Source organism: Euleptes europaea, chromosome 15 (assembly GCF_029931775.1).
Source record: "Euleptes europaea isolate rEulEur1 chromosome 15, rEulEur1.hap1, whole genome shotgun sequence".
Classification (NCBI taxonomy): domain Eukaryota; kingdom Metazoa; phylum Chordata; class Lepidosauria; order Squamata; family Sphaerodactylidae; genus Euleptes; species Euleptes europaea.
This window is the reverse complement of record NC_079326.1, coordinates 41803443-41830182: the sequence shown is the minus strand read 5'-3', so window position 1 is coordinate 41830182 and position 26740 is coordinate 41803443. Positions and strand designations below refer to the sequence as shown.

The following is a 26740-nucleotide window of genomic DNA, read 5'->3' as shown; positions in this document are numbered from 1 at the left end:
TAAAATGTAAGAGATAAAGATTTTAAAAGTGTAATAATGTTTACTACCTCATACCTATCAATGGATTACTTAAACTCTATTTTACCATAAAATACACAGGAAGAGCATTCACCTATCAAAACTGTATAGTGTTATCCTCTTACACAGCATCAAGGTTATTAATTACAAGTAGAATCCTATGAAAATGTTATGGATAAATATTATCAACATAGCTATGAGTAAGGATATGTATGTGGGAAAGCCCGTGTCCGCGTGGGGGGGGGCGTTCCCAGGGGTGGAGTTGCCTATAGGCAACTTCCACAGCCCTTTCACCCCGGGAACACCCCCTTGAGTGGTGACTGGGTGGTGCCACATTTTTCCATAGTACAGCCCTGTTGTAGACAATGGGGGATTTCCCCCTTTCAGTTTTTTTTTTATTTTTGAATGTCTCTTTTTGCCTCCACGGTGCCCGGGAAGCCTCTGAGGCGGAGGCGCGGCTGTGCCACTCCTGGCTACCACGGATCTCCCCCCACCTTCACAATTGGGCTGCCCGTGTCCTCTACATTGGCTCTCACTGTTAAAGACTTGCTTGTTTATACAGTTTCTGGAGTTGGTGGAGTAGAAAGCTCACTTTGTTTGCTATTAATCATACCTGCAGCAGCATCTTACTACTCAGACTCCCCCGTACCCCCCATTTGATGCATTTCCTCTCCTTGTGCCTATACGCTGATTTCTACAGTTGTTTCTACGTACATGAACAGCCCTAAGAATCTCTTGGGTTTCAGAGAATTGTGAATTTTTGTGCTATAAAACCAAGATTTTTCCTAATCCCTTGTGAGCCTGCCCCGCAAATATCTGAAGATCTACTCCTGTTGTTGTTTTTGCTGTTTTGCCACTCAGCCTATCAATGTTTGACACACACCCTTAACATACTAAAAAGATCGGTGAGAGAATCCACATTCGGAACACTGGTGTGTATGTTTAGCTTGTACCCTGGATAGCGTCAGTGACCTACAAACACGATCAAGGGATCTCAGAAACTTGATTGTCACTTCCACGCCACATCTTTTAGGTGAGAATGGGTAAATACAAGACATATTCTGACCAAAAGAAATCTCTCCTAACAACCACCACACGGCAGTGAGGAAAACCTATACGACAATTAAACAAATCAAAACGTCTCAGAAAACTGCCCAAAGGGCCTAGACCACACAAAAACCACCACAAAACTATTTTCCATATGGATTAAACATTAAGCATACCAACTGTCTAGCATGTGTGCCCTTCACAGCTTTCACATGGTGGAACAAGAAGTGGTGTGGTAAACAGATTGTTTTTGCAGCCATTAAGTTGTCACATACTGAAAGTAGTCTAACACCCTGACCTGATTAAACAGGGTGGGAAACAGTCAACCAAGATAAGAAGAAGAAGAGTTGGTTTTTATATGCCGACTCTCTCTGCCACTTAAGGCAGAATCAAACCGGCTTACAATCACCTTCCCTTCTCCCCCCCCCCCCACAACAGACACCCTGTGAGGTAGGTGGGGCTGAGAGTGTGTGACTAGCCCAAGGTCACCCAGATGGCTTCATGTGTAGGAATGGAGAAACAAATCCAGCTCACCAGATTAGCCTCCGCCGCTCATGTGGAGGAGTTGGGAATCAAACAATGTCTAGCTGCATCCACATGGCAGGGTTCCTCCATTTCCCTTTCATTGCTGCTGTGAATGAACAGGCGCTCCCACTGGCAATAGAGCATCCATGTGGGGGCTATGTGTACATTTTCATCCATCACCCACCATTTCCCTTTCATTCTCCCCCCCCCCCCATCACACTACACAAGGGCTTTATTTTTAATCAGTAACTGCTATTTTGCTATAACATAATAAGGGTGTAATGATCTTCTGCCATGATCTACTAGTTCCTCTGTAATCTCAACAATTATTAAACAAAAGTAAGTCTCTAGAACATTTCACTGTGGAGATATGAAGGGAAAGGTGGCTTACAGAACACACACCTTCCTGACCAGATGGCTTGGTAGCAGGCTAGGACTACATTCTTTCCAGAAAGTCATACCAAACCAGGCTTGAGGAAAAACATACTGAGAATGTGGAAGCCTGAAAAGTGGCAACTGGACGATGCTATTGTGAGCATACTCAAAAAAAAAAAAGCTGCAGTATGGAAAACCAAGTTGGCAAAAACTTCCGTAAGGACATAGCTGGTATATCAGATTTCACATGCACAAAGGAGTCCAATGGATGGAAGGACTACTCCATTTACCTGCCTACGCAGGGCAGGTCCACATACAGGACCATTCACACAGGTGAAGTTTACCTTCCCTGCCAGTCATTAAAATGAATGAGGAACTGTCCACACATGGGAATCATATATGTGTGCTCTACTGTGCTTATAGAGTTCTGATTTAAAGACAGAACTTGTACTGCTCAGACACAAGAATGCCACTCATCCTTTTCTGGTCCTCTTTAAATAGGTTTATTGCAGGTAACTAGCCCTATGTAGTCGAAGGTAAAGCCTAAGCTGAAAACCAGTTCGAAGACACATTTTGTTTATTTTATTAAACCGCTGGAGACTCAATTCAACAGGAGCACTGCCAGTATAACACCACATGAACACATGAAGCTGCCTTATACTGAATCAGACCCTTGGTCCATCAAAGTCAGTATTGTCTACTCAGCCCGGCAGCGGCTCTCCAGGGTCTCAGGCAGAGGTCTTTCACACCACCTCCTTGCCTAGTCCCTTTAACTGGAGATGCCTGGGATTGAACCTGGGACCTTCTGCATGCCGAGCAGATGCTCTACCACTGAGCCACACCCCCAGTTGAGACTCCAGGAGGAACATAAGGAACAAAACTCTATTTATTTCAAGTGGGGGTATGCATAAGTGGATGGGGCCTCGAATCTTCTGGGGCATAAAAGTCAACATCTGCCAAGGACAAATTGTATAAAGTATTACCTGAACGGCAAGACAGGCTGCATTATCAGAAAGTAAAATTTGTTCCTCTGTAAAAAAAAAAAGGAAAAAGAAAAAAAGTTTCAGGACACAATTACAAGAAGCAGCAGCTATTTTCTGGGATAATTGCTGTTCAAGCGGGGCACAAAAATAAATGGTGTACAAACATAAGGAGAAAAACTACTCTTAACACAAATCACACGCCTCATTACATTAATGCGGCGTTTAAAAGCCTGTGGTCTGCCTGCAACCAAGTCCCAGAAATATTTTTTTTCCGAGATTGGTCCTACTGTTTATTGTACCAGACTAACAATTAAAAAATTCCTTCTCAACGTTAAAAACAACAACAACACCTCAGCCCTTTTAAGGGGAAAAAAGGGTTATTATTCATTTCCTAATAGAAATAAAACCAGCAACTTCATAATTCCTCTTGCTAAAAAGTAAAAGCATTCTGAAACCTATAAAAAAAATCCCAGCTTGCAGTTAATATTGCACACTCTGTCTAGGTCTGCCACACAAAAGAAAGATGACAAGAACACAGCAATAAAAATTCCATGCTTAGAAGACTAGGGCTGCTACCTATTAGTCTTCATTACTTTGCAGTCCTCTGACAACTGTAGCAGGCTGCTGAGCCCCAAATGGGGGCCATAATGTGATCTGATGATATATGAAGAGTTGCTAAAGGGAGCCTGAACCATCCTAGCCTATACATTTTAACAGTTCCTTTTTTTACCGAGAGCCCACTTTACCACAAGGCTTCAAAAATCTGCTGCCTCAGCTATTGGCGCAGTAAATCTGCCAACTGGCCCTGCAAACCACATCATTTTACACTGCCTACAGCAGCCAATATAATGAGTCAATAATAAACCAAGGACCTTATAGGCCATGAATAGCTGGTTTATATTGGCAGATACAAGTTTGGTTAAAAAAAAAAAGAATGGGGGGGACTGGAGAGAGGGAGAGACCTCTGACCAAGCAAACACCACAAAGGATTATCTTTTTAACAAGATTTCCCCCAACCCACCCTCCACACCCACCGATCTCCAGTTAATTATGGTGCTGCATGTTTACTAAAGCCACTGTTAACTGCAGAAAATTAAAGTCCTCACCTTTCAGCGGCTGATACAATGCAGCATTTCCAGGCCAGGGTTCTGCAGCTGTAGAAGGGAAAAACAAAACCAGCAACATTGATTAATTCAGAATTTCAAGAAGCAGCCAAAATGTGCATTAGTCATTGTTTCACACCAGAATTCTAGCTGCTGGGATCTATAAAGTTCTCCCCCCGCCCCTCCACTGGACTCTATAAACTCTCTCACAAATCACCCGTTCCTCTCCTCGTGCCAGAAAACACGCAGACAGATGAGGAAACAAGACGCAGCCCCTTCCTCACCCCGACCAAGATTATTACCACCATGCAGCTCTGATATAAACACACATCAAATCTCGCACCTATCAAATGGTTATCAGCCTGTTATCCATTATTGCAGATTTCTTCATTCTGCTTCATATACACATACAACAATGTATTGCTCTCTAGCCTATCTGCTTTATTTATTAATTTAAAATGTTCATAGATCACTGCTCACCGTATTTCTCCAAGGCAGCCTACAACAGAAAATACCGGGGAAGCATACATTTAAACATAAAATCCAGAGTTATTTTTAAACCACTGTAATAGCCTGAAGCGACCACTAAAATCACCAAAGGATTCCCACCCCCCAGCAAAAAATGCACCTAAATAAAGGCCTAGAGAAAGGAAATGGCAAACCCCCTCTGCTCATATCTTGTCTTGAAAACCCCATGATGGGTTGCCATAAATCAGATTAGGGTTGCCAGGTCCCCCCTGGCCACCGGTGGTGGGTGGTGGGTAGGGGTGCCAGAAACTCTTGAAGATTTGGGGAAGGAGCCTGGGAAGGACAGGGACCTCAGTGGGGTACAATGCCACAGAGTCCACCCTCCAAAGCATCCATTTTTTCCAGGAGAACTGATCTCTCTAGTCTGGAGATGAGCTGTCATTCCAGGGGATCCCCAGGTCCCACCTGGAGGCTGGCATCCCTAAGTCAGTTGCTACTTGACAGCACTTTATTATAAATAAAGGCCTGGTAAACAAAATATGTCTTCATCTGACACCAAAAGTTGAACAACCTCACCCAAGAATTCCTCTCCCAAGGCATCAATACTGAGAAGGCCCTGTATTTTCGGCCATCTACTCGCCTCTCTGACGGCGGCAACATGTGAAGCAGGGCCTTTCCTCCAGATCTCAGTTAACAGGCAAACCTAAAGCACCACCAGATAAGAGAGATCCTGCTAAGAAGAGTATTTTTGGACCAGGTAGGAGACAGCATAACTGGCAAAAAATATCCCCAACCCTTTTTGTGAAATAGCTTGAAATGCTTTTTCTAAAAAAGAAACTGAGTAAGATTTCCATATCCAAATTGTCAATTTTGTCATCTACCAAACCACAGAGAACACCATATACTGGTCACCAACTTCCTTCCTTAGAGGACTGCACTCTCAGGAATAGTAGCCTTGTATGTTACAGAGGATTTGCTAAAAATGTTCAAAGATATGACCATTTGAAACTGGACTACTAGGCAATTTGCCTCCATCTTCATACTTGCCTGAATTTGCACACAGCAGAAGATGGGTGGTGTTGAGCAAGCTGTCTGTCAAAGGAAGGCTACCGAAACCTCTAGGAAACCCAAGATCCTTCACAACGCAGTCTGAGAACTCCTACAACTTTGCAGATCCGCACTGAATTGATCAAACTGCTAACTGGCTTCCAAATACAAACACTGACCGCATTCAGATTCCACAATAAACCAAGGTTTGTGCATCGAAAGCGTCAACACAGTTTGTTAATGCGCTCCTCTGTGGGTTAACCTCATTCCTGCTCTCTCCTTTCACACCATGGAGTACAAGTGAAGGCTTCCAGGTTTGAGATGCCTTGAATCGTTTTATTTCACAATGATGTTTGAAGGCAGATGCCAAGGCAAACAGGATTCTGTCTTTCCCCTTCACAAACTGATAATTTAAACCTCAGTTTGACTCCAGTCTGGAACCCGGGTGTGTTTAAACTAGTTTGCTCAGGTGCCTGTGTTCCAATATCATGGCAAATGTATGCATGGTAACCATGGCCTGGTTGCTACAATATCAACTGAACAAAGCTAGAGGCGTCTTTATATCTCCCCTCATGTTCAGCATAATTTATTATGGCTGCTGTTAATAAACACAGAATAAACTCATACAATACTTCAAATACCTGAGTTGCAAGATCTTGGAACCTGATAAGAGTATTTCTTTAATAGGGTTACAAAGCCGCCAGACAGGTGAAAAATCTGCTTTATCAGGTATTAATGCTTCTAAAGTCAGCTTGGCTGAATGCCTAACAAAAATTGTCAAGCTAAAGTCTTGGAATTTGGAAAGCGTTTCGCCTTCTGATGTAACCAGTAGCGGAGAGCTGCCCCTCTGTCAAAATAACATTAAAAGCTCCAAGATTTCAGGACAAAGCGTGGAGGGGTGTACAAATCTGTACTAGCCTTAAGAACGACAAACCTGCTTCCTCAGCTCTGCAACAACCCAGGTGACATATACCGTGTCCAACTGGGGGGAAGGGGCAGATGAGTGCCAGTGCCTCAGTGCCAGGATTTTTCTATCCATACGCAGAAGCACATGTGGCAGGTGAGGCCTTTGGCTCACCTTTGCTCCAATAACATTTACCCATACATGGGGGAAAGAAACGCAGCAAGGCCGATGAGAACATATCTGCACATTTGTGCTGAGGCTGTTTTGTTCTGTAAATAACACAAGCAGGAACGTCTTAATTCCAGTTAATATTATTTTGTGCCATGGTTTTAGGAGACCACTTAGGTGCTGTGGAACACAGGCAGGATGCTGCTGTGGTTGTGTTGTTTGTGGGCTTCCTAGAGGCACCTGGTGGGCCACTATGTGAACAGACTGCTGGACTTGATGGGCCTTGGTCTGATCCAGCAGGGCTTTTATGTTCTTATGAGCATGCCTATTATATTAGGTGCTGTGGAACACAGGCAGGATGGTGCTGCTGCAGTAGTCTTGTTTGTGGCTTCCTAGAGGCACCTGGTTGGCCGCTGTATGAACAGACTGTTGGACTAGATGGGCCTTGGTCTGATCCAGCATGGCTTTTCTTATGTTCTCGCTGATGTTTCTCACCGTCACTTTGGTGAGTAGCAGAGCCAAAGACCTCTTCAGAAGTGACAGGCCTACTTCTCCAGTATTAATGTTGAAACTGAGAAAATGCAGTTTTGTTACAACAGAACACTGGGATGTTGTCCAAGGGAGCAGAAAGCTAGTCGCTACTGCTCTGCTTTGGGGGAGAAAAAGCGACTGCGGCTTCTGTCTGCCTAGGAAGTGATCTGGTTGGAAAACAAAGACTGCTGAAAGAGCTGAAGACCACTTAGCCAACCAGGGCAAACCAGTCTAGAAGGAACTGGAGTCTAGTGGCTGGAGGCCTCCTGAGTCAGCCCTGAGACAGAAAGCACAGTTTGCATTTCCTTGGAGCAGCCGACATCCTGATGGTGTTTTCTGTAACTGACTAAATATGACACCTGAGAGACTCTGCCAAGTTATTCAGGTGGTTGGGCTTCTGCCAAGGACTCTTCGTAGCGGCCCCTAGTAGGAATCTTAACTTAAGACACCATTACATTGCAAAAAAAGCTAGCGACTTACTTTTAAATATAATAATAAAAGGTGGGAATTTAGGCCAACTAGTAAAGCACAGCAACAGACTATTATTATTGCACTATAGCCCTGACCTGGATGACCTGGATGGCCCAGGCTAGCCTGATCTCGTCAGATCTCAGAAGCTAAGCAGGGTCAGCCCCTGTTAGTATTTGGATGGGAGACCACCAAGGAATACCAGGGTTGCTGTGCAGAGGAAGGCACCGGCAAACCACCTCTGTTAGTCTCTTGCCATGAAAACCCCAAAAAAGGGGTCGCCATAAGTCGGCTGCGACTTGACGGCACTTTACACCCACATAGCACAATAGCAATTACTTTTTTTTTTATAAAAGCTCTCCAGTGGTACAATGGGGGGGTTGCAGGGGAAATAGCACCTGACAGAGGAAAGTAAGTGTGTGGATGCCCCTTGGACAATGCAAATAGTTCGGTATTTGTAGTGGTAATGAAAGGGAAATGGAGAATCTTCACACTTTGGTCGTACTTTGGTCACATCATGAGAAGCTAAGCGTCACTGGAAAAGACGATCATGCTAGGAAAAAGTTGAAGGCAGCAGGAAAAGAGGAAGACCCAACAAGAGATGGATTGACTCTATAAAGGAAGCCATGGCCCTCAACTTGCAAGATCTGAGCAAGGCTGTTAAAGATAGGACTTTTTGGAGGACACTGGTTCATAGGGTCGCCATGAGTCGGAAGCGACTTGACGACACTTAACACACACATTCATCCAACAGATTGTGGATTGCTTATTCGTTTTTGGCAATCCAATCATATATTTTCTCTGGGTGCTTTTCTTGTTTTGTTTTTACTGGGTTACTAGTGCTACCTTAACTTTAAGGGATGTTGCTTTGACGGTATACTTCATACCAGAGGATACCAGGGGAACACTTTTTTTTCTACATTATATGCACAGACTTATTAAGAGATGAATCAAAGGTAAAAAGGACCTTCATTATGGGAATTTGTATCTCACCGATTCATCACTCACTGCATAAAGATATAGCACTGAATAAGTGATTAGCAATACTGACATCCCAATAGCCTAATGCAGCCTCCCACAGTATATTTGCAATTTTGCAGTTAAAAGGCACAGCGATCTTAACGCTGAGATTGCAAAATGTACACAAATTAGTTCGCTATCAGTAAAATTAAGATGCTGCTCAATGTGAAATGATTTACTCAATGCAATGACCACAGCTAATGTTTTCACCGCAGCTGCCCAGTTACCCCTGACGAGATTAAGAAACGCTGTTCTCTGCATGGTCTTGGAACCAGAACTGCAATAAAAAGACTTCACAACTCTGTAATTCTGCCTTCCACTGAATGAAAAAACTAACTTGTCCTTTTAAAAAAAAGAAGTTGAATGGATCAGTAAAGCTTGTATACAATTAAAATATATACACACACATCTACACCTCATGGAAAAAAACTAATCATATCCAACTGTCATAACAAAACCTTTTTTCCCCTCCATTACAATGCTTATTACTTTAAAATGAAAGCTTGCGCCCTGGAGTCATACATTCTAGACATATTCTTAATTCTTTAAGGTGGAAGAAAGGCAACATTAATATAGCTAATGTCACAAACAGAACTGTATAAGACTTTACATTAGCATAGATAAGATAATGGAGTAGAAAAAAATTGGTTAAAGTTTATTAAGAATTTCTGGAAATATGAAAACTATGAATCTTTCCAATCACTTTACTATGAAATAAACGTGTAGTAGTTTACTTGGTCAGCATAGGTGATCAAGGTGGGGAGGGGGGCTGTGGCTCAGTGATAGAGCATCTGCTTGGCATGCAGAAGGTACCAGGTTCAATCCCCAGCATCTCCACTTAAAGGGACTAACCAAGTAGGTGATGTGAAAGACCTCAGCATGAGACCCTGGAGAGCCGCTGCCGGTCTGAGTAGACAATACTGACTTTGATGGACCAAGGGTCTGATTCAGTATAAGGCAGCTTCATGTGTTCATGGTTTCATCTAAATCCCTTGTTACATATCTGTTGTAGGGGACTTGCAGTTTCTTAACCTTCAAATGGCTGTATTTTGTTTCTAGAAAATGAATTCTGCAGTTCACCCATGCAGATACCTACAGCAATAAAAAGGATTGTGTAGAAAGTTGCACAAGTATCTAAGGAGGAGGAGGAGAAGGAGGAGGGGGAAGAGAAGGAGAAGAGTTGGTTTTTATAAGCTTGCATTCATACTTGATGAGTATCCAAAATGAGTTTTAACCACCATTGTCCATGCAAGAATGGAGAAGAAGAGTGGCAAAGCTGGTAACAAGCCAGTTTGAGAACATGTGCACTTAACCATGTGTAAGTAAGAGGTCTGAATACAGCCTCCATTTTTTAAGGTGTCAAAGCCTCAGGGATGAATTTACATACCCTTGAGTTGCACATGTGAAAAGGCTGTTATGGGTTAAACTCTACAGAGATTTGATATCATCTAACTAACAATGCTTTTCAATGGAACCTGTTCATAGATATTTAGAAGAAGAAGAGTTGGTTTTATATGCCGACTTTCTCTACCACTTAAGGAAGAATCAAACCAGCTTATAATCACCTTCCTTTTATGCCAATAAAGGTGATGATTGATTGATTGATAATCACCTTTCCCTCCCCACAACAGACACCCTGTGAGGTAGGTGAGGCTGAGAGAGCTCTACGAGAGCTGTGACTAGCCCAAGGTCTCCCAGCTGGCTTCATGTGTAGGAGTGGGGAAACCAACCTGGCTCACCAGATTAGAGTCTGCCGCTCATGTGGAGGAGTGGGGAATCAAACCCGGTTCTCCAGATTAGAGTCCACCGCTCCAAACCACTACACCACACTGGCTCTCAGTAATTGTAAGCCACTTGGAGACTCCTTAAAGGTAGGGAAAAGCGGGGTATAAAAACCACCACCACCACTTCCTCCTCATCCCCTTCTTCTAGTAAAGACTGTACCAAAATCAGGTTGGGGAAACTGCGGAGGTCAAACTGGGAAAAACATGGAAGGTAGGCAACTGCATGATGTTGTACAGAAGCCCAAAAGGAAACAGCTGCAGTTGTGGGGAGGCCGAGCAAAAGGCATGTGCAGAAGCAACCCCTGTTGTTAAATGTATTGTTTATCATCCATGTTAAGACAAAGAAAAGAATATATGCCTTGTTATAAAAAACAATACTGTTTGTTACCATAAACAGAAAAAAATGGAAATAACCTATGCTTTCAGAAGAATTTGAAGACCATCTGTTTGGACTGGCCTTTAAGGGTCAGGGTTAAGTTGAGAAAGGGTGGGGAAATTTCAGATAATTTAATAAAACCTTATTGTGTTCTGCCAGGAAGGGGTTGCTTTTATTACCGGACTTGAATTTTGGGATATAAAATCTAAACAAGTGAAAAACCTAATTCCCAATGACACACATTAGTATTATTCATGTCTTTCTGAACTTTGGTTTGAGAGCAGTACCAAGAATTAATAAGGATCATAAGGTGGAAATCTATAAAGTGATGTGTCTTTAACAAGGGAAGGGGAAAGAGCGAACAACATTTTTTAATGTATAGCATGATTCTACCCTTGTGAACAATAGGTGAAGGCATAATTTGTAGAATAATAGGCACTAATATTACATGCTGCTTCAGTTCTGTCATATTTCCAATCCATCAAGTTGATTAATGCTATAATAACTCCTCACAAACTTATCATTTGTCTAATAATGAAGATAAACCAAGTTTATACTTCGGCAACTGGATTCTTTAGGTCTTTAGACATTATTTCTCCATCTCACCTCAGCCATGCTCAGACCAAAAGGAAGAAATTGGGGGGAATAAGAAGGCTGAGGCTGATGTATTGGAAATTAAGTCATACTGTTCTTAGTATGAAGAGGCAAGCATTGCTGTCCTCTGGAAAAGGCTATGTTTTCCTGATCTAGGATTAGATGTCAGTCTTACATTTGGCTCTAACTAGAGTTTTTAGAATAAAATGTACAGTATTTACCGATACTATGGGATGCATAGTAAGTAGTGCCCACTTGAAGTCTCACAAACAGCTTAGAAAACCAGGAGACAACAAGAGGAGAATCTTAAGCATCAACTGCCTTAAATTACTCAGCACTGTTAAGAAGTTCACCCATATTTGTTTCCACAATTCTCTTCTTCCAGGACTATACTATCATACTAGCATCTAAAAATGAGCTCTTCTTTTCTGCATTTTCTCATCTACTGAGGTTGTTCTGGGTAGTGAATGGCGAAATGAACTCAAAAACAAAGAACAATATGCATAATACCTATTAATAGGACCAACCAAAATAATACAAGACCATGTACAAGCTTTGTATCACTTTGGTTGGTCCCAATAAAAGATATTATATGGATTGTGCTTTGTTTTTCGATTTCGATTTTGGAAAATCACCGTTCAAAACAACTTCTGTCTACCAGTGAACTCAAGACTTTTATGCAGGGACATTTCCCCCGTGGTCACCTCTACGTTTTGCCCCCCTTTTCCAGATTCTGGCTAAAACAGCGCCTGCAAAACAAGGGCAAAATATGCGGGGAGAGCGAGGTGACCTCGGACGGGCGGAAATCACCTTCCCTTCCCCTCCACATAACAGACATCCTGTGAGGTAGGTGGGGCTAAGAGAGCTCGGAGAGAACTATGACTAGCCCAAGCTGGCTTCATGTGTAGGAGTAGGGAAACCAACCCGGTTCACCAGATTAGCCTCCTCCACTCATGTGGAGGAGTGTGGAATCACACCTGGTTCTCCAGATCAGAGTCCACTGCTCTTAACCACTATACCGCGCTGGCTCTCAGCTGAGCTTAGGGGCACTGAGCGTAAGTGGTCAAGTTATGCACATTCAATGCGTCTATTGGCCCTTAATCTTCTCTTTGTTATTGGATTAGTTTCACAGAATCATACATATGGAAGGGACACACATGAACACACATGAAGCTGCCTTACACTGAATCAGACCCTGAGTCCATCCAAGTCAGTATTGTCTACTCTGACCGGCAGCGGCTCTCCAGTGTCTCAGGCAGGGGTCTTTCACATCACCTGCTTGCCTATTCCCTTTAACTGGAGATGCCAGGGATTGAACCTGGGACCTTCTGCATGCCAAGAAGATGCTCTGCCACTGAGCCACGGCCCTTCCCCAGTCATCTAGTCCAAACTCCTGCATAACGCAGGAAATTCACAACTACCTCCCCTCCTTAAACTCCCAGTGACCCCTGCTCCATTTCTACCTTCTGCCAATACAGGAAAGAAAGTGGAAAGAAAGCGACCACCTTGGTGGAAAGAAAGTGACCACCTGCTAGCTGGACCAATGATCATCCCTGGTCTGGTAAAATGCTAGTTGGAATTATTACTGTCTCATTATGAGTAGGTATGAGTGTTGGACATCCTGAAAGTCAACTCTTGGGCACTGCCTCAAAAATTTATATTTCCACATTAACTCTAACCTATCTCAAATCTCCCCTTGGCTGGGAAACACGTGCTCTAGCAGTAGTCATACTGAAGCTCCAGAGGGGTCTACTTTCCTAGACCCTTGCTCCCATAATTTATGACCCTGGTATAGGAATGAACTTCATTTGTATCCTTGGAAGATATCACTCCTTAGAGATGGATTGGGGAAATTACACTCTATTAACTCAGCTGGACATTCCTACTGCTTTAAACTGCAGTCCTATTTGAAAGAAGGAATTTCCACTGAACTCAGTGGTATTTATTTCTGAGTAAATATCATTCAGCTCCTGCTGTTAGATATCACGTACCATGAAGAGTTTATTGTGCAGCTGAGAAACTTGGAGAGCATTTAGGGAATTTCTATAGTCGTTCCACTCATTCTGGGCACAGAGGTCTCGGAGAATAGTGATGTCTGATGACTAACTGCTCATTCTCATCTCTCCTTAAAACATTTATATACCCTCCTTTCTCCCAAGCATCTCTGGACCCAAGGTGGATAACAACCATAAAAACAGAATTAAAAACAATAAATATTAAACAAACAGATGTAAAATACATTAAAACCAATCTAAACACACAACTAACAGCATGAGCCAACAGGCTCAAGATTTCCACATGTTTAAATAAAGATGAGGAAAACATATTCAGGTCTTTAAATCCAACCAACCAACATCTGCATAATCTAGATGGACAGTGCACTAGTCTGTAGCAGCAGAACAAAACAGTAGTCTAATCACCTTAAAGACAGATTAATTCCAGTGTAAAATTTTGCAAGTCAGAGCTCACTTCATCAGATGCATGAAGTGTATATCTGTTAGGCAGACGCATTTATACTAAAGGTTGCGAACAACCGAAAGGGAGGGAGGCAACGTTACAACCAAAGGTCAGCTTTTAAACAAATCTGCATAATCCAGTAGTTTCAAACACACACACAGGAAACAGGGACCAAGTAATGTTTCTGCATGCTAGACTACGGCAGATGAAACTTTTCAAGGCGAAATCCTTGTCAATGCAGTTAAGATAGGAAAACTCACTAAAATTCAAGCCTTCTTCACCAGCTTAAAGCTTTTCCTAAAGATTTCAGCAAGATAAACAAAAAAGCAGCCCAGTTTTATAAACAAGACATACCAGGCAAGCCTACCACTAGTTTGCTGACCTTAAAACAGGAATGTTTATACCATATTTCTAGTCAAAAATATAAAATGCTAATATTTTAAAACTTTGAACTGGACAAAAACTAACTATACACAATCCTTTATTACTTCAATGAACCTGCAGTGTTAGGAACTTTAGTTAAAAGATCTCTCTTCCATTAGTAGTGATCAATAAAGACTGAATAAATGAATTAGCTGCCTCATCATCGTCATCCAACGTAAATACCTCTATGAAGGCACGATCGATTTCAAAATGTACTCAGACCTCTCTTGTAAAATGGACCTTGTATACTGTACAACAGAAAGGGTCAAGAAAACAAGTTCATTAAGGTGGAGATTCCATGGCTTTTTAAAAGAGCATGTGTGTGTGTGTTAGTGCCATCCTAAACAGAGTTACATCCTTCTAGGCCCATTGAAGTTGATGGGCTTAGAAGGGTGTAACTCTGTAAAGGATTGCACTGCTACTTTTTAAAAAGAAAACATATTTCGTTCCAGGGTTCAGAACAATATGAATACATCCATAATTATTATTATTCTTTAACAAAAAAAAACTTTTATTTTTTGTTTAAATACAGGGTCTTCACAAGTTACATTTAACAGAAGTCCCTAAATGTTACGAAGAGTAGGAGCCAAACAAATCTGCCCACTTTACAGAAGTCGGAGAGAAGCAAGAAAAGAAAGCAACTACAGCAGCTGTCACTAAATAATAATCATAAAAGGTTGATTTTAACCAATAAATTGTATTCAGAAAATGTGTAGCCTCAATTAGCAGATAGACTGAGCTGAATTTAGTGCGGTTTAGTTGGGGGGATGTTATATATTGGGGGGGGGAGTCAGTATACAAAAGGAGTCCTGACCTGGATAGTCCGAGGCTAGTCTGATCTCATCAGATCCCAAGCTAAGCAGAGTCGGTCCTGGTTAGTATTTGGATGGGAGACCATCAAGGAACACCAGGGTTGTGACGCAGAGGCAGGCAATAGCAAACCACCTCCAAACGCCTAAGGAGCCTACTCTTCCATTGGACAATATGACTTTGAAACATATTTAAACCATTCTTAGGTTATCTTCACAGGCTCCTAATAGTTCTTCTCCTGACCAGTATACTGGCTTGCTAACGTCTCTTTTATAACATAGTGCTAAATATCAGAGCACTTACCCATTTATTGATCATTAGACCTGCTTAATATTATGGCCTGATTCAGTTTTAGTACCACATTACCAATGGCTGCAAATCAGCTGTGCATTCCCACCCACTTTAGCTGTACCTTTCAAGTTCAATGGGGATATCTATCTATGCAACCTATGTGGATGGAATATACGCAGCTAGATTCAGTATCTTTCAGCAAATCATTTACAGCTGATTTGTTTATATTCACATAGGTATGAATACACTTGTATGGGTTCCATGTTCTACATATTAACATAGTAGGAAGGGGGAGATTTCAGAAGAAAAATGCTGGGAAAGGAACAGGGAAAAGACCGACTACAGATGCTCTGGTTTATTTGACAACCTGCAGGAGGAATAGCCAGGACAGGTGGATGGCAGCCAATACCCACACAAAGTTAGCCTTTCACTTACTCTTGAACAAGCTTTTTCTATACCAAAGAACATCTCACAGGCTCAACAAGTGTAAGCTAAAATTGTTCATACTCCAGATCACTGAGCTTTTTGGCAAGTAGAACTGTTGTTGTTTTAACAGAATGTGTTCAAAGAATGCCAAAACTCTTAACAGATCCAGAAGCTGCTCAGAAAATACAAGAAAATCCCAGACTGTTTCTATGAAATTAGGCACCTGTTTCCAATAGTGGCTATCCAGTTGCTTCAAGGGAACCCATAAGCCAGGAATGAAGCCAGCCCTTCTCCTCTGTTCTTCAGCATGTGAAATTCAGATGCACAAACTTCTGAATATGGGCTTTCCATTTAGCCACTGATAGATCCATGTTCCATGGACTTCTTTAGTCAGCTTGTACAGCTCTCTAAGCTAAGAACTGTTACATTTTATGGCAAATGAATTCTATATTATTAGTTTAAGTCCTTTTCCCCGCCCAAGTCACTTTTGTTATGAGACAGAAAAATATTCTCTCTGCCCACTTCCTCCGTTTACAATTTCTCCATCTGGACCTTCCTTATCCTTGGTATGAGAGTATGTCATCACTTGAGAAATGGGACCCTTCTAGCACAGTCTCCCTATTCCTCACTATGAAGACTTTCTGCACTGAGACCTTCATAACAGAATTGCATGGGAGGAAAACCTGACCTATTACACTGCTTGATGTATACACATCCTTAAGAGCCCGACATGCAACAGAAGGTGAGACATGGAAGCCACGTTCTAGTACATAAGAAATAAATAAACATACAGGGAGCTTCACTATACTAGAAGGGCTTTTATACATTTTTTACTGTTCTTTATGATATAATTATATTATCAGGATGTGTGCTAAACTATAACTATATTACTGACCACTGAGGAAGGCCTTCTTAGACCGAAATGCGTCTGGTCCTTTTTTGGATCCTACTTTGGTCAATATAAGATTGTACATCGCAGGTGTTCATGTTTGTATACATTGAATGTGAAAGTTTTGCCTATGCTAGAGGCCTATGTTTTTAACTTGGATGCACACTTTATTAAAATTTATATATTTGTAATTTTAGCATTTTTCAGCTCAACCTCTTTGGTCTAGAAGGAAAACTTCTCCACCATGTCCCTGAGGGTCTCATCTATATACCTTTCTGCTTCTTTCTGATTCTCCAGATGAGGCACATTAGTTGCATGTTTTAAGAACCAGAAGCTCATTTTACTGAGCGCAGTCCATAACTTCTGACACTCAAACATGTCACGATGTGCAAAACAATGGATAGCCTACACATCCTGGTTGACTTTCTAAGTTCCAAATTGTTTTAAACTTAGACCTATGCTATAAGACAGCCACGTGGGGCGCAGAGTGGTAAGCTGCAGTACTGCAGTCAAAGCTCTGTTCACGACCTGAGTTCGATCCTGACGGAAGTCGGCTCCTAGGTATACTCAGCCTTCCATCCTTCCAAGGTCGCTAAAATAAGTACCCAGCTTGCTGGGGGTAAAGTGTAGATGATGCCTAGTAAACGTTGTGATGTGATGTCACTCCCTGGGTCAGTAATGACCCATTGTTTACACGGGGGTCTACCTTTACCTTTATGCTATAAAGCAAGATGCGGTTTGTTTTTAAGACATCTCTTTTGCCTTCTGGCAGCTTTTACTTTCATGATTCCCCACTGTTGGCAAAGCTGCAAACTACATCTGACTTTTTTCTCTACTTTGGGGTTCTGACAAGCTCACAAACCCGTGGTTCCTTTATAAACTACCGCTACCTGGTTAACTAAGCACCCCTAAACAGCTGTGGCTAGTGCTTTCACATCCTATTGTTGCCAAGTGTGGCTAGCTTGCATTTCCAAGGCTATTCAACCTATGCAAATGATTCAGTTACAATGGAACATGTACTTCAGAAGGCATGAACAAGACTATAACTAGAGACAAACCACAGGGTGATCCTGTGTAGCATTACTCCAGGCTCAGCATACTGAAATCAATGGGATTAGACTGCAATAATTTTGCATAGGATTGCACTGCCAGTCTCTTCTGGAAGCACAGAAGACCCACTTTAAGCTTTGCTAAGTCTAGAATTTAACAATCAGCCTTTTCTATCCTTTGGTTTCTATCCTTTGGCGCAGAGTGGTAAGCTGCAGTACTGCAGTCCAAGCTCTGCTCACGACCTGAGTTTGATCCCAACGGAAGTGGGTTTCAGGTAGCCGGCTCAAGGTTGACTCAGCCTTCCATCCTTCCGAGGTCGGTAAAATGACTACCCAGCTTGCTGGGGGTAAAGGGAAGATGACTGGGGGAAGGCACTGGCAAACCACCCCGTAAACAAAGTCTGCCTAGTAAACGTTGGGATGTGACATCACCCCATGGGTCAGGAATGACCCGGTGCTTGCATAGAGGACCTTTACAATCTATTCTGCTGCTTGCCATCTTGCATTTGGGAGTCAGAATTCAACCGCTTCTTTCGAATGCAACTAGAGACCATTTTTTTTCTTTCTAAGCAACACTGCTAATAATGAAAACGTTAATTGTATTGACTGGAATAAAGAATGCTAAAGATCATGACCAGTCTGTAGACAGATGCCACAAGCAGCATACGCAGCAAGAGCCTCTGGCACATCTGGATGTGCACAGGAGACTCATCAGCTCTATGGCACAGAATCAGGATTGTACTTCTGCCTGCTTCTTTAACGATGGGCTTCCCATTGTCCAACTCAGCAGACCAGAGATAAAACACCAATGGCTGCATATGTTTTGCAACATGAACCAGAGATTTACTCTTTCATGCTTCAGACCTGACTTGTGGCACAGACCTGACGAAAAGACTAGCAGCCAACTTAACATTTTAACTGTTCATGTATGTTTGTTACTCAGTCTGCCTTGTTAGTTGATGAAATGTTGGACCGATCGTCTTCAGAAGCAGCTTCTGTGCCACTTTGCATATTTATTATTAATATAATCATACCCTTGGATCAAAGTGCGAGAGATTTATGTTTGCTTACCTCTGCAGTGGTCTGATCTCTGGCAAAGGTGAGAGAGGCCAGAAATGCTGATTCTATAACCTTAGGCAGATCCTGAGAGGGAGGGCATCTTGATCATCTTCTGGGCTGGGCATGAAGTATGGGTCACTGGGGGTGTGGGGGGGAGGTAGTTCAGAATTTCCTGCATTGTACAGGAGATTGGACTAGATGCCCGTGGTGGTCCCTTCCAACTCTATGATTCTATGAGGCCAGCCACCGGATGGAAAATGTCTAGTTTTCAAAACTATAGTTATTTCTCCCATACCAAAATACCAAATCGGACAGGGTAAACACAATCTCATCTTCGGAAAACAAGACTCCTTTTCTTTTTCACGTAAGGACAGCAAATGGATGTGTTGAAAAAACTCCCTGCTCTAACATTATCAGGTAACACTTAAGAAGACTTGTTACTGTAAGAAAGATTAAAGCCTTATACCATTTGAAAAAAAAGATGCTGACTTTCAAGTGGAATAGGAAATTCATTTTCTTACCCTGATGGTTCATTTGTGATACATACAGAATTAATCTCCATAAATCCTCAAGCAGGCCTATGGGAGAACAGGGTGTTTTCCTCAAAGAGATCTTGGCATCGCCTTGTGTAACAATGAGTTTGAAATAAGGGCATAGGATTATCATCCATAAAGTTGCAGGGGAAGGGATAAACATTGTTCCCTTGGTGTGAGAAGCAGTACCATACATATCCAGAACAAGATCAGTAAGGTTTGCGTAGAGAGAAATGCAAGCGAATGATTTCTTCATCATCCAGTCAACTTTATTGCGGAAAAACCCCTCTTAATGCTTCATAAATGATTTGGTCATCGTTTTCTATTTAATCACCAGTGCATTAGAGCATCAGACTACTCTCAGCACGCTCAAACAAATGCAGCTTACCAAGTGGAGGGGGGCACGCTTTAGAAGATTAACATTCACCATTCTGCTAAAGTACTAGAGATGAACAAGCAGAGGAAAGAGGGCACTTATGTCTGGCAGAGACTGTACACATTCTCCAGAGAGGAAGGGGAGACCATTTTTTTTTCTCAAGTCAACATCCACCCAGGAGTCATGACCTACTCTTTGGCCAAGAAAAAAATCTCCTAAAACCAGGTCTGAAAAATAAAATAGAGTATAATCATCCTAGGGCGGTGTAGGTGTCCATGTAGCCAAGATAGATGTTTTATAGCCGCTATACTGCCAGTGCAGTTACAGTTAATTGGAACTGCATGACAAAGTGATTGTTTTCGCGAACAGGACCTTCTATTACTAGCCAATCAAATTTCATTTTTATTACCAAGATAAAAAGTTTCTCAATTATGACTGTACTGCCACACATACATAATGAAGAATCTGGTATTAAAGAAAATAGAGGAATAGGAAATAAATCCATCATTGTTTTTAAGAGGCACTTATTCAGACGCTCATTTATTTCCACAAATGATGTTTGTATGAATAACAATAATGCCCTATTGGGTGACAATAATGAAGGAATGGATTCTCTCTCTTCTGTGGTGTTCAGTGTAGTAATTGTGGTGTGCATACATTAGGAATGTGTATTGACAATCCATTTTTAATCTAGCACCTGCGTGTACTTTCTTCAAGGACCGCAGGGCAATATACATGGGCATTTCCACAGTAAACCTGGGAGGTAAGGTTGGCTAAGAGAAAGTGAGACTCCTGGCTGAGTAAGGATTTCAACCCAAGTCTTACTAGAGTATAAGTCCAACATTGCTAGAACTACACCAAATCAGCTCTTTCTGTTCTTTAAGAATATGCATTTGTATGGCATTCAATCATGTTGAAGTATCTGAAACATCTTCAGATACTTCAATCATGTTGAAGTATCTGAAATGTAGACACCCTGGAAACACTAGAATACATGTGTACATCTGTTTGTAGGAAAGATAAAACTTGTGTTCACTTTACGAATGAAACCAAGGACCAGCACCTGGATAAATCTGGGGTTTGTATCACATGTTCAGCTGTACATGCATTGACAGTAACATAAGGATTACTCAACCCATATACAAAGAGCAATCAAGTGTACACTGTACACAGTTGGTATATGCATTCACTGTAACTTGTGAGCAGAGCTATTGTAGATTTGAGTAGAGAGGCAAGATATGCCTCGCAGGTCTGGATGGATGACAAATTTTCAGTGAGGGCATTTCACATTTTTCTGCAAACCCTAGGCCTAGGCCCTTTTCAGACTTGCAGAAAGATCTGTCTTGTCTGTTCATGGCTCCCATCTCCGGATTTAAGTATCCACAGATGGTCATGTTGATAATTAAATATATTAAAAGGTACTCAACCCACATGGATATATGCAGCTCTTTTTAAACACTCTTCAGAGTTGCACATGTAAAAGAGACCCAAATAACGCAAGGGGAAACAATAAAAGTGCTCCATTGGCATTATAATAAACAGTATGAAAAATTACAGGCCATGCCATCCTAAACAACACTACACTGTTTGAATTCAATGGACTAAAAGGGTATAACTCTGCTTAGGAATGCACTGTAAGTAAACTGAAATGTTAGAATTGCTACACATAGGGAAATACGTCAAATATGTTATTAATCAGCATAATTATTAAATGATTGTATGTGTATTCTTCATGTTCATCACTTGTAGACTGTAGCATGCGTGAATGCACTATCTTGGGTTAATCAGAACAAAAACTCTTATTTCCTGATGTCAACTCAAACATTGTCATTGGAAACAGATCATACACCAGTGCAGACATCTCACCATGTGCATCCTGGCCCAACCCCCGCCCCAGCTTCCATGTGTCTGCCTAGTCATCTGCAGAGTGTGACTGCACACGGGAAGTCATCACATACCCACACCCTCCCTGTTATCAACAATGTTCTGCAACATTCTGAAAACAGCGTTGCTGATCTCAGGCAGGGGTGTGTGCGCATGGCCACTCCTTCCACATGGTTGACTGGGCCAGCACGCTTATGGCCTGCTGTCCCTCCCCATGAGGTGGTCAACTCATGGGGGAGAGGGTCTCTACCAGGCTAGTAAGTTGAGTGGTAATGCAATGAAGGATCATGTGACATATAGACATGATCACACAAGCACAAATAAAGTGGATCATTTATACTTCTGGTGGGATCTTAATTTCATCAGTGCTCTGCCACATAAGGTAGCACACCTTTGTCCTGAGAAACAGGGCTTTCTGGACACCTCTTGTAATTATCGCTCTGCTGATCGTACCTTTGCATATAAACCTGCCAACTGAAATAATAAGAACATAGGAAAGGCCACGCTGAATCAGACCAAGGCCCATCAAGACCAGCAGACTGTTTACACAGTGGCCAACCAGGTGCCTCTAGGAAGCCCCCAACCAAGACGGCTGCAGCAGCATTATCCTGCCTGTGTTCCACAGCACCTAAGACAATAGGCATGCTCCTCTGATCCTGGAGAGAATAGGTATGCATCATGACTAGTATCCATTTTTACTAGTAGCCATGAATACCCCTCTCCTCCATGGACATGTCCACTCCCCTCTTCAAGCCTTCCAAGTTGGCAGCCAATATTCCAATATTGTGCAGCCGATATTCTAATATTGTGCATCTGACGAAGAGATCTGGGTCATAAAGTTTATGTCAAAACAAATGTTTGTATTTTTAAAAGAAAGAAATATCTCCCCAGACCCATCAAAGTGCACAGTACCAGCCTTCTTCTCTACCACGGTTTATCAGCTCCCGGGACTATTTCTTTCCAGGAAAGTCAGCAGGAAGAGCAGGAGTGGTGGCCGAGGTGGTGGAGCACGTCTTGGCCTTCCTGCCCACTAAGGCGCTCCTGCAGGCGGCCTGGTGAGGGCCGGGGGACGCAGCTCTAGCGGGTGGATGGGGGGCTCTAGGCGCGGCCCGCGCAGGGCTCTAAGCCCACCCACCCCGCTCCAAGCCAGGAGGGTGGGGTTGCCAGCCTCCAGGTGGGGGCTGGAGTCCGTCCCCCTCCCCCCAGAATTGCAGCTGACCTCCAGACTAAGATCGGTTCCCCCTGGAGAACATGGCGCAGACCGCAGAGACTTGAGGGAGCTTTGACGTGTTCCTAATGATGCACTTTTAATCCACTTCCAATGCACTTTGCATTGGCTGGGTTTCACTGCGTGAAAAAAGGGCAGAATCCACTTGCATGATTCAATGGTGGGACTCCCTGCCCCAGGATGTGGCCATGGCTGCCAGCTTTGAAGGCTTGAAGAGGGGAGTGGACATGTTCATGGAGGAGAGGGCTATCCATGGCTCCTACTCAAAATGGATTCTAGAGTCATGATGCATCCCTATTCTCTCCAGGATCAGAGGAGCATGCCTGTTATATTAGGTGCTGTGGATCACAGGCAGGATGGTGCTGCTGCAGTCGTCTTGTTTGTGGGCTTCTTGGAGGCACCTGTTTGGCCACTGTGGGAACAGACTGCTGGACTTCATGGGCCTCGGTCTAATCCAGCATGGCTTTCCTTATGTTCTTATGGAGGATGGGGCTACCCATGGCTACCAGTCCAAAATTTATACTAGTCATGATGCATACCTATTCTCTCCAGGATCAGAGGAGCATGCCTAATATATTAGGTGCTGTGGAACACAGGCAGGATGGTGCTGCTGCAGTCGCCTTGTTTGTGGGCTTCCTAGAGGCACCTGGTTGGCCACTGTGTGAACAGACCGCTGGACTTGATGGACCTTGGTCTGATCCAGCAGGGCCTTATTTTCTTATGAGTATCGAGGGGAAGGACTTGGGGGACAAAACTGCAGAGGCCCCAGAAACTGAGGACCAATGGGGCTGGAAAAGTCATGTGTGATAAGAATGTACTAAATAAATACAATAAACTATTTTAAAAAACAGTCCAACTGCATTTTGGTAGGAAGCAGTTAAACAATAAGTGCTAGATTTGATCTAACATAGGATTACAAAGAGAAAAATTATATTTATCTATGCGTTTGGTAATTGTCTGAGCAGCCTCATAGCCCAACCTAGCCCAATCTTTTCAGCACTTGTAACCTAAGTAGGGCTGGCTCTGGTTAGTACTTGGATGGGAAACCACCAAGGAAAACTGAAGTTGCTAAGCAGAGGAAGACAATGGCAAACCACATCTCCTCATCTCTTGCATTGAATGCCCCAAGGCCCTGGGGTCCTCATGAGTAGGGTTGCTACGTCCCTCTTCGCTACTGGCAGGAAGTTTTTGAGGCGGAGCCTGAGAAAGGCAGGGTTAGGGGAAGGGAGGGACTTCAATGCCATAGAGTCCAATTGCCAGAGCGGCCATTTTCTCCAGGTGAACTGATCTCTACCGGCTGGAGGTCAGCTGTTATAGCAGGAGATCTCCAGATAGTACCTGGAGGTTGGCAACCCTACTAGTGAGTGGTTGCACCTTGACAATTGTTGATTATACGTCTCTGAACTTTTTTTGTATTCTATATTATATTTTTTAATGTTTCTACCCCCCCCCCCCAACTGACTGTGAGACACTCGAGGTGAAGCTGCTTTTCCTGAGTCATAACAGCATTGTCTCACAATTATTCCAGGCCCCAACAGGCAGGCAGCATGGTTAACACCCATTCATACATGGGATCACTTTTTAAAAAAGCATTACGCACTGACTTTCTGTAAGGCTGAAGCCTCTTGCACGGACACTTATTACAAACACCGTTCTGGACAAATGTGTACACAACACAGCCAACAATGCAATCCTGTGCAGAGTTACCCCCAATTTCAGGCCTCTGATATCACAGGGCTGCTTAACTGTTTTAGCATTACACTGTTGGTAGTACTGCGTGCTGGGTTTTTTCCGTGGGTTTGGATTTGATTTCTATGGGAGTTAGGGTTGCCAGGTCCCTCTTCGCCACCGGCGGGAGGTTTTTGGGGTGGAGCCTGAGGAGGGCGGGACTTGGGGGAGGGGAGGGGCTTCAATGCCACAGAGTCCAATTGACGAAGTGGCCATTTTCTCCAGGTGAACTGATCTCTAGTGTCTGGAGATCAGTTGTAAGAGCGGGAGATCTCCAGCTAGTACCTGGAGGTTGGCAACCCTAATGGGAGTAGTTGCGCATGCTAGAAAAAGTTGAAGGCAGTAGGAAAAGAGGACGACTCAACAAGAGATGGACCGGCTCTATAAAGGAAGGCACAGCCCTCAATTTGCAAGACCTGAGCCAGACTGTTAAGGATAGCATGTTTTGGAGGACACTGAGTCATATGGGGATTTATGCACGGAAGGTTTTGCCTTGGATTTGCTGCTCTCTAGATGCACATGAGGAGCCCTGTGGCGCAGAGTGGTAAGCTGCAGTACTGCAGTCCAAGCTCTGCTTACGACCTGAGTTCGATCCCGACAGAAGTTGGTTTCAGGTAGCCAGCTCAAGGTTGACTCAGCCTTCCATCCTTCCGAGGTCGGTAAAATGAGTACCCAGCTTGCTGGGGGTAAAGGGAAGGCACTGGCAAACCACCCCGTAAACAAAGTCTGCCTAGGAAACGTCGGGATGTGACATCACCCCATGGGTCAGGAATGACACGGTGCTTGCACAGGGGACCTTTACCTTTTTTTTTAGATGCACATTTCCCCCATCCAGATTCTCAAAACTGAACAATAAACCCCCATGCAGAGTTTCGAGAATTCAGATGGGGAAATTGTGCATCTAGACTGAACAATAAACCCCCATGCAGTTTTGAGAATTCAGATGGGGAAATTGTGCATCTAGAGAGCGGCAAATCCTCCCAGGCATAAATGGCCACAGGGTCGCCCGAGTCGGAAGCGACTTGAGGGCGCTTAACACACACGTGGCCATTTACAGAAAAGAGCAAGAGTCCAGTAGCCCCTTAAAGACTAACAAAAATATTTTCTGGCACACAAAAAAAAATATTTTTGTTAGTCTTTAAGGGGCTACTGGACTCTTGCTCTTTTCTACTACTGCAGACAGACTAACACAGACAGACTACCCATTGTGGCCATTTATGCACGGGAGTTTTTGCCTTGGAGTTATCCCTCTCCAGGTGCACGTTTCCCCCAGCCAAATTCTCAAAACTCAAAAAAAATGAGCCCCCAAGCAGAGTTTTGAAAAATTGGAGGGGGGAAATGGTGCCCCTGGAGAGCTGCACACCCAAGGCCAAACCTCCCATGCAGTTGTGCACACGACAGCACAACAGTCCAGCCTGCTTGGGTACTCAGCTGGGGGAAGAGGAGGAGGAGGAGGAAGAGGAGGGGGGTTTGCCTCCACACGCTCCCGCTCTCCGCCCCTCCCTCCGCTTCCCCGCCCCCCAGCGGGGTTTCTGCCCCAAGGCACGCTTCCCCCCCCTTGCAAACACGCGTGACGTTTGCACCCCTTTATTGCAAAGGCCGTTTTCTCTTCCACCCCGCCTTCGTCCCCTTCGGCCCACCTGCGATCTGTGTCACGAAGGCTTCGGCCGCCAGCGACATGCTTGCGCGCGGGAGGCCGCCCTCCTCCTCCTCCTCCACGGCTCGCGCAAGGGGAAGGAGGCCGGGCCGGCGCTCGGCGGCTGCGCCGGCAGGCCTGCGGGGGAAGTGCATCCGGGGCCTGCTCCGCCCCTCGGCCTGGCTTGCCCGGGCCGGCTTGCACGCGCCGAGCCCGCCAGTGCCTCGGCTGCAATGCGGAGCCCGGGCTGCGCGTCTAAGGGGGGGGGGGGTGTTGAGTGCCGCCAAGTCGCTCCCGACTCAGGGCGACCCTATGAACCAAAGTCCTCCAAAACGCCCTGCCTTTGACAGCCGTGCTCAGACCTTGCAAACATGTCCTCTCTTACCCCTGGGCTGAATAAAGACCTTGCATTCCTGGCCCATGACCGATGCTGGTTTCTCCACACCCATCTCTCCCCTGGACTCTTCTGCATATCGCACCTAATCCCATCAAGCCTGCGATTCACATTTACATACTGTTCCTCTACTTAAAGACCGATGG

At 43.7% G+C, this 26740-nt stretch overlaps 1 protein-coding gene across 1 annotated transcript in view; it reads right to left on the bottom strand.

Annotated features, from left to right (window-relative positions):
* Window positions 1–26258, bottom strand: part of MTX2 (metaxin 2) — a 44443-nt gene extending 18185 nt beyond the window's left edge. The window contains exons 1-3 of the mRNA XM_056861297.1: window positions 26205–26258; window positions 4055–4102; window positions 2949–2995 (exon numbers count right to left, since the gene is read on the bottom strand). Coding sequence (XP_056717275.1) covers window positions 2949–2995; window positions 4055–4102; window positions 26205–26244 — 135 coding nt within the window. The 5' untranslated portion in view covers window positions 26245–26258. The remainder of the gene's footprint in view (window positions 1–2948; window positions 2996–4054; window positions 4103–26204) is intronic.
* Between the last annotated feature and the right edge of the window lie 482 nt (window positions 26259–26740).